At 46.0% G+C, this 8949-nt stretch overlaps 1 protein-coding gene across 2 annotated transcripts in view; it reads left to right on the top strand.

Annotated features, from left to right (window-relative positions):
- Window positions 1-2513: 2513 nt before the first annotated feature.
- The window catches only part of Cbfb (core-binding factor subunit beta), a 47713-nt gene continuing 41277 nt past the window's right edge, over window positions 2514-8949 (top strand). For both annotated transcript variants that reach the window (XM_075977248.1, XM_075977249.1), the window contains exons 1-2: window positions 2514-2876; window positions 3101-3187. In XM_075977248.1, coding sequence (XP_075833363.1) covers window positions 2799-2876; window positions 3101-3187 — 165 coding nt within the window. In that variant the 5' untranslated portion in view covers window positions 2514-2798. The remainder of the gene's footprint in view (window positions 2877-3100; window positions 3188-8949) is intronic.

Here is an 8949-nt window from a genome sequence, read left to right as displayed (position 1 = left end):
TGGGAACCATGCCCTCTCTTCTTTCTTAACAACTGTGCCACCCTATGCACAAAGATTGTCTTAGTTGGGCTGGAAGACTTGAGGGTGATGCAGTAGATGCAGAAAAGATCCTGCGAGAGATTTAGGTCTGCCTCTGGTGAAGGCTGCCTCACTCACCTCCTAACCTATGAGTCAGATATTTAATGCGAGTTTTGTCAATTATTTTGCCTGTGGAAATTTTTCTAACAGTTTGACCAAAATACTTATGCACTAATAAAAGTGGGGTGTTTGTGGGCTAGAGATGTGTCACTCCCATGCTAAAGTGATTGCCTAGCATGTGCAAAGCCCTGGATCCTATCCATAGCACCACATAAACCACGTGTGATGGCTCATGCCTGCAATCCCAGCACTGGGGAGGTAGAAGCAGAAGAATTGGAAAGTCGAGGTCATTTTTTACTACAAAATGAGTCATGAGAATGAGAGAGCTCATCTTCAAAATAAATCAATAGAGCCAGGTGATGGTGGTGCATGCCTTTAATCCCAGCACTCAGGAGGCAGAGGCAGGCAGAATTCTGTGAGTTCTAGGCCAGCCTGGTCTACAAAGTGAGTTCCAGAACAGTTCGAGATAGAGAAGCCTTGTCTTGAAAAAAACAAAAGCAAAATTTAAAAAAAATCAATAAAAATTGCATCCTTTGCCAGATATAGCTGATACCAACTGTTGAGTGGGTCCATAACGTTTCCATCTACTCCCTTAGATATGCTAGGACAAAAGGGTAGGTGACTGAGTCTACTCTGGGTTTGATCTACATCACCTGGACTATGGTGGTGTGAATGAAAAATGTCTCCCATAGGCTCAGATGTTTGAAGACTTAATCCCCAGTGACAGCACTGTTTGGGTAGGTTTAGGAGATGTGGTCTTTTTGGAGGAAGTATGTCTCTAGGGGCCACCTTTGAGGTTTCAAAGTTACTGGCATTCCTAGATCTTACTCTGCTTCATGTTTTTAAGATGTGAGCCCTCAGCCAGGTGGTGGTGGTGCACACCTTCAGTGCCAGCACTCGGGAGACAGAGGCAGACAGAACTCTGTGAGGTCAGCCTGGTCTACAGAGTGAGTTCCAGGACAGCCAGGGCTAGGGTTACACACAGAAACCCTGTCTCGAAAAACCAAACCAAAACAAACAAACAAACAACAATAAAAAAAAGATGTGAGCCCTCAGCTCCCTGTTCCTGCCACCATGCCCCATCATGGACTCGAACCTGCTGCAGTGGTAAGTCCAATAAACTCCTCTATCAGTTGACTAGGACATAGTGTTCTATCACAGCACTGGAAAAGTAGCACACACACAAAACCAACAACAAACCCTTGACTTTGGGCAATCAACTCCCCAGACTTCAGTTAAGATGATCAACCATCCCAGTTTGTTAGGGACTGAGCAGCTCCTGGGGGGGTTGGTGTGTGTGTGTGTGTGTGGAGGGGGGGTCGTTGCTAAAACAAGGACAGTCTCTGGCAAACTAAGACAGTTGTTTGCCCAAGTTTAGGTCTCTATCTATAAAATAAGATTGGATGAGACTGGTTGTAAAAGTCTGCCAAAGTCTGTATTGAGAACTGATTCTAGAGACGTTGGGTGCATCCTCACAATGCTCAGCATCTAGCCAGATGCTGGCAGACTCGGCACCTATTTGCCATCCTTGAACTGATCTTTTAACAAACTGGAATTTTAAGGGTCGGGATTCACTGAGGATCAGCTTTAGACCAAGCTCTGCTGCACATTCAGACTTTCTTCTGCTCTGGCTGAATGACTTCACTAGAATTTACAGATGTCTTGTTTCGTACTTGACTGCACATTTGGGTAAAAATATAGCCTGGCAACGGGTTACATATAATTTAGATTTTTTTTCTTTAAATGATGTGCTAGATCTACATAAACACTCTCATACTAACACTATGGATTTATGAGCTTGCATTTTGGGAATTACCAATCTGAGACTTAAAAGCACTGGTCTGGTGGTGCTTGTCTAAAACCTTCGTCTGTAGACAGATTCTTTAATGCCCACCTTCCCACCATGATTCGGCTAGACGTCTACTTCCACCTTTGGGTGCCCAGTCCACATCCCTCCCTGACTGTGTGAAGTATGCAAAGTCCTTAAGGACTTAGGTTTCCTCGAATTCAAGTGGCTATCTGGGGTTACTCTGGGGGCCTGGCTGGGGAGCCAAGAAGTTCCGGTTAGCCCAGAAAGGGCAGAAAAAAGGTCTGCGGGGCCGCTCCTAGTTGCTAAGGGAGGGGCGGATCCCTTCTGGGTGGCTCTTCTCGTAGAAGCCCGCGGACAGGCTAGGGGAAGGAGATTGTGCTGCGGAAGGAGCCGGGTTTCACTGCAACCCAGCGGCCCCGCAAGCGGGTGGGTGGCGCATGCGCGGCGCGGGTCGTGGAGTTGTGAATGGTGCGTCTTGTTTGCTAGAGTTTGAAGCGGGCGGGCGCGCGAGAAGGAGGGGTGGGGCCGGCGGGGAGGGGGGGCAGGGAGAGAAAAGGGGGGGGCCGGCGAGAGGAAGTGGCGGCAGCGGCCGGGGGAGGCTAGAGCTGTGTCTGCGCGGGCGGCAAGCAACGGCTGAAGCGGCGGCGGCGGTAGCGTGGGTTGGGCTCAAGCAGACGGCCGCACCTCAGACTCCCTGGAGCGGGAGCCCACGCGGGCGGGCTCCTGAAACAAAGAGCAGCGGGAGTCCAGACGCCGCGGGTGGGCGGTCAGCCGGTCAGCACCGAGCCCGCCAGCGGCTGCCCGCGCTAGCCCGGAGCGCGGCCGCTCTGCGCGGCCTGAGGGCGGGAAGATGCCGCGCGTCGTCCCCGACCAGAGAAGCAAGTTCGAGAACGAGGAGTTCTTCAGGAAGCTGAGCCGCGAGTGTGAGGTGAGGCGGGTGGGAGGCGCGGAGGCCTTGGCGCGCCTCGAGTGGGCCCGGGCGGAGAAAAGTTTAGTTTGAGCGGCTTGGCGAGGCGGCGAGCCGGCCGAGGGGTAATCTCACCACGGCAGCAGTCCGCCCACAGACTCTGCTTGCCCTTATCGGAGCTGCGGGGAGCGGGCGGGCGCCGCCGCGGATTTGCCTCCTGATTTCGGGCCATCTCTGCCCTGCAGATTAAGTACACGGGCTTCAGGGACCGGCCTCACGAGGAGCGCCAGACACGCTTCCAGAACGCCTGCCGCGACGGCCGCTCGGAGATCGTAAGTCTGCGGGCCCGGGGACCCGGGGAGGCCGCGGGGGGACCTAGGCGCGCGCCACTCACTTGTTGCGCGCGGCCCGGGCGGGTTCCGGACGGCGCCGCGGACGCTGCGGCTCCCGGAACTGAGCGGGCGCAGGCTCACTTCCTAGTCCGGATTCGAATGGCAAAAAAAGCCGACGCCGGCGGCTCGGTCGGCCCTCGGGCGGGCACGCGTTCCTTCGCCTTGGCCGGCTGCGACGGTCCGTGGTTCCCAGAGCAGGCTCGGCTCTCGGAGTGGAGCTCAAACCCGAGCCTGGCAAGCGTCATCGCCTAGGCTGTGACCTCGATCGGGGATCGGAGTGTTGGTCGGAAGAATACACCCGTTCGTGAAAAGAATCACTTGGGGTCAGCGATAGTTTGTTTCTGAGAAGCGAGATTGGCAAATATATATGTGAAGATATCTTCCCATACAGCCGAGAGTAAATCTACTCCACTTATCTGTTGCCCTAATAGCAGAGGGGGGTAAAAAGGGCCCCGGAGGATGGACCATTTTCTTTTCTTAGAATGTTAAGAGTCTGAAAGAACCGTCTGTTTTTCTCTTTCTAACCTAAACATGTCCCTCTTAGTATTGGAGTCCCTAAAGAATTGCCTTGTTCTACGAAACCAAACCCGTGGTTGATTTAGAGCCCCCTGCTTTATGTTTGAAAACTACTACTCATCCAGCCCTGGATCGAAAAATATTAGTGACCTAGTTCCTCTCCTGGCTGTTAGCTGTCCGCTTCAGATGTTTTGGTTAGGAAGCAACAAAGGGAAGAAACTGGAGGAAAGAGAATTTTAGGTTTTTAGTTTTCGGTTTTTTGGTTTTGTTTTAGTGGAAACAATGTAATGGAGTCTTGGTATTTGCTCAGTGACAGGCTCATTGCCTTATCCCAAACTTGAAGCAAAGGTACAATTTGAATGAATACAGGTTAACAGTACAAGACTATTGGCGAGTGTCTTCTCTCCCCCACACAATTTTTTTTCATTGAAATATAATTCACATATCATGAACTCAACTTTGGATCACTGAAACCAGATTTATTTTTTAAAGGTTTTTTAGTATTTAAAATGAAGGCTCTTGGAATTGAATTGATACTGAGATGGCACTAGATGCATCAAGAACTATAGAATATTTGATCAGTAAAGTGTTTCATAAAAGAAAGCCTACCGCTTCCAATCCATATCTGGTTTCTTGAGTAGTTGTGATAGTTACATGCTTGCAAAAGCATTAGAAATGCTTTTCAGCGTTGGCCCTGGGTGGTAGAAGAAAATCCTCAGTTGGTCCAGTGATGATGGCATCCTTTGCCTGCATTTCAGAAGCAAGAGGTGGATAGTATACTTGAGGTGGATGTTTTCCAATGATAAATGTAAAAAAATAAGATACAAATAAAATAAACTATTGTTTAAAGCTAAGTTGTTTTTTAATGTAGTGATGCTTAGCCAGTAGGATTTATTTATTTTTTTGTCCTATCAGAGTTTGGTGCGTGTAATTATAAATTGGGCATATACAGTATATCTAAACAGCTGTTATTTTAATGTTGTGAAATAGCAGTGTTACAGCTTGCAGTATTTGTCATAAGTTTCTTCTAGAATGAATTTCACATTCTAGGCTCTTAGGTATTTGGCCCTACAAGTTTTATTTTTCTGTTTTTCTTTGAGAAAGGTCATATGTAACCTAGGCTGGCAATATATAGCCTTGGATGAATTTATTCTCCAGTTTGGATCTCCCAAGTCTTAGATTACAGGTGTTTGCCATGCATGGTACAACTGAGAAGCACCCCAGTTCCTTAAAAATTTAATAAGCTTTGCTTATTCTCTGAAATTTTTTTAAGAAAGATAGATTGAGCGGGATGGTGGTGGTGCATGCTTCTTTAATCCCAGCAAGGCCTGGTCTACAGATCAAGTTCCAGGACAGCAAGGGATATACAGAGAAACCCTGTCTCGAAACAAAGAGGGGAGAGAGAGAAAAAAAATGTTTTTATTCCATACTCTCAGTCTTTTTTTGAGGTTTAATTCATTTTCCCCTTCCCTTTTTTTTCCTGCTCTCACGCTTTCCCATATATACCCCTCCCCACTTTCCTTTAAATTCGTGGCCTTTTTTCATTTCATTCATATGTGTGTGTGTATATATATATATATATATATATATATTTCTAAATATAGCCTTTTCAGCCCGTACAATATTATTTATGTATGTTTTCAGGACTGACCATTTGGCACTGGACAGCCAATTTGGTGTGCTCTTCCCAAGGGAAGACCACTTCTCTGGATCCCAGCTCCTCCCATTTGTCTCACTTCTTTGTGTAGGGTTGCGGCTCAGTGGGCTTTTCCCAGTCCAGTTTGGCGTGTCCAATGTCGTCCTTGTTCGGTTAGTCATGTTGGTGAGACTTCGTGAGTATAGCTTCTGACATTACCAGAGACAGTCTCAGCAAATTCCCTGCTCTCTGGCTCTTAAACAATCTTTCTACCCCTTCAGTGTTCCCTGAGGCTTAGGTGCAGGAATGTTTTGTAAATGTATCCATTGGTACTAGGCTCCACGACAAGTAATTAATTTTTAATTTTTTTAACGTTTATTAATTCAGTGGAGGAGGCAGTATGTGTGTGCCATGGTGAGTGGAGGTCAAAGGGTAACGTAGAGTCCTTCACCATGTGGGTCCCAGGGTTTGGATTTATGTTGTCAGGGTTGGGTATGTAAATAATTTTACCTTTCATTTGTTAACTAATTTAATTATTTTTATTTGGGAAGGAATTTCACATTTCCTTCTCTTTCTGGTTTTTACCTTTTAATTAATTGTTTCCTATTCTCCCCACTTAGTACTAAGAATTGTCCTAAGGTCTTGAGCATGCTATGCAAGTAGTATATATAACTGAACTGTAGCCTTTTGAAAGAGTTTTATTTTAAACATTGAAAGAGGGTCTTACTAAGTTGCTTTGAACTTGTGATCTTTGTGCTTCCTGACACAAGATTATGTTGCTTTCATTTATTTTTGACGGATCAGGGGCAGCAGGCAGACTATCAAGTAGCCCAGGCTAGCCTCATACTCATTATGTAGCTGAGGATGACTTTGAATTGATTCTTTTGCCTCCTGTATAAGTACAGGACTCTATGGGCTAGGGCTGTTCTATCTGGTGGTTGAGGTCATGCCTAGCCCTCCAAAGAAAACTTGCAGGACCTGTATCTCACAGAAATAGAGGTCATCATACTCTTGAGTATCTTCTAAGTAAAAATATTTTTTTGTTTTGTATCAAAAATATTTGATTATCTGAATTTTGAATTTAGATGTTATATAATTTAATGCCTGAAATTTATATCTTCTGAACTGATTGTGGTGGAACTTGCTTTGTTAACCAAGTTGACCTTGAATGCAGAGATCTACCTGCCTCTGCATCTTGAGTGCTAGGACTAAAGATGTGCACCACCGTGCCTGGTTATTAATTCTTAGAGTAAGCTTGTTGGAAATGTCTTTAATACTAACAATACAGGGAATAATTCTGAGAGAAAATGAGAGTTATGATTCTACTATGAGAAGTTAGAGAAGCAGAAACTTCTTTTTTTGAATATCCCATTTTTTTGTGTGTACACACATTCATGCAGGCGCTCACTCTTGCGTGAATGGTGTGCTTGTGGAAGTCAGGACAGTTGAACTGAAATCAGCTCTTTCTTTCCGCTGTCTGGACAATGGCGGTGAATCAGGTGGCAGGCTTGTGCTGCAGCACCTTTATCCACTGAGCCACCTCCCAGGCCCCATTTTGTGTTTTGAGGCAAAAACTCACTTAATACAGGCTAGCCTTGGAACTTCTGATCCTCCTGCCTCTGCTGCTTGACTGCTGTAATTACCGGTGTGAGCAACACCCACCTTAGGAAGTCTGAGGTTGCCATTCAAACAGGATGTGAGGTAATAGGATCTGCAGTGTCTTAGCACAGAGCTGATTTAGGGCGCTAGTGGTTGAAGGATTTGCCTCTTAGTAAACACAGCTGTCAACAAACATGCCTCCTGGGCTGGATTTAACCTGCCAATTCTCGGTTCTGAAAATGTTCTCTAAGGCCAAGAAAGTTAGCTCTCAGTAATTTCTCTTTGGCTGTGTCTAAGCTTTGTGCCTGCAGTCTCAGTGCTGGCGAAACTGAGTGAACAAGATGACCTAGGCCCTGGAGTGTAAAGACAACCTGGGCAGAATAGTAAGATACAGTCTCCAAAGACAAAACTTAGCGTGACAACTCCTGCTTGTGATCCCAGCATGTGGGTACTTGAGACAGGAGGACTGCCTGGAATTTGAACAGCCTGGCCTCTGTGCTGAGTTTTAGGGCATCTTGTGGAGATGGATTATTTCTCTTATATTATTCAGCACACATTTATGTAATGCTTACTGGTACTTTTTGAACCACCTTAATAAGGAAACTGAAGTATGCCTTCAGTCATACAGCCTAGGCAGATTTCCTTCTAGAATTCTGGTTTTCGTTTTGGGAGGGTTTGGGGTTGGGCAGGGTCTCATGGAGCCCTTGTTGGTTTTAAACTTAATATGTAACCAAAAATGAACTTGAATTCATGAATCTGCTTTTCATTTGAACTTGTGCTGGTAGAGCTTTTATGGGTGAAACTTACCCAGTTGAGAGATTGAGCAGTTAGGCTGATGAAATGTACTTATAGTGCCAGTAACAGAAATAAATAGGAGGTGAGAGAGCAAAAGGATTGGTTAAGGCCATCTTGGGCCATATAGTGGGACCCCTTTCTCCTCCTCCTCCTCCTCCTCCTCCTCCTCCTCCTCCTCCTCCTCCTCCTCCTCCTCCTCCTCCTCCTCCTCCTCCTCCTCTTCCTCTTCTCCTTCTGCTGCCTGCATGTATCCCTGCAGAGAGGTCACCATATCTCATTATAGATGGTTGTGAGCCACCATGTGGGTGCTGGGAATGAACTCAGGACCTCTGGAAGAGCAGCCAATGCTCTTAACTTCTGAGCTCTCTCCAGCCCCCAGGACCCTTTCTAAAGTTTTTATTCCTCAGGGGAACTGATGAATGAATTTATCATCTAGTAGCTTTGAGCATGTCCCCCGAATGTGAGCCCCTTGCTTTCAAATGAAGGTTATGTTTTAGAAACAGTTGATGCTTCAGAATTTAATTAGCAAAATAAAACTATGCTTCTAGCAAAGAGGAGTTCATACACAGATGACTTTAAAACTTTCATTTATGTATATGGGTGTTTTACCTTCATGTATGTCTATGCCCTATGTGATGTGCCTGGTGCCCACAGAGGTCAGGAGGGCATTGGATCCCTGGGAAGTTGAGGTGCAGATGATTGTGGGCCTCCATAAGGATGCTGAGAATTGAACTCCAGCCCTTTGTAAGAGTAGCCATTGTTCTTAAGACTGAACTGTCTTTCCAGTCCCTAAAATGATTTTTTCCCCCAAGTCAGGGTCTCACTATATAGCTCTGGCTATCCTGGAACACACTATGTAGACCATGATGGCCTTGGAGTCTTAGAAATCTGCCTGTTCTGTCTCCCAAATGCTGGGATTAAGGGCGTGTGCCATTATGCTTAGCTTAAAATGTTGGGTTGGTTTTTTTTTTTTTTTTTGATTTTGATTTTTGCTTTGTTTTGGTTTTATTTTTCTAGACAAGGTTGGGTTTCAAAGCTGGGTGTCAGGTCTGGGCCATGCTGCCTGACATGTGTCAGGACACTCCTGTTTTTGTTCTTGTTTTTATTTCAAGGATCCCTATGCAAGTCTGTGCACCATGTGTGTGCAGTTCCTACA

This window comes from Microtus pennsylvanicus, chromosome 6 (genome assembly GCF_037038515.1).
Source record: "Microtus pennsylvanicus isolate mMicPen1 chromosome 6, mMicPen1.hap1, whole genome shotgun sequence".
Taxonomy (NCBI): domain Eukaryota; kingdom Metazoa; phylum Chordata; class Mammalia; order Rodentia; family Cricetidae; genus Microtus; species Microtus pennsylvanicus.
This window is presented reverse-complemented; position numbering and strand designations above follow the sequence as displayed.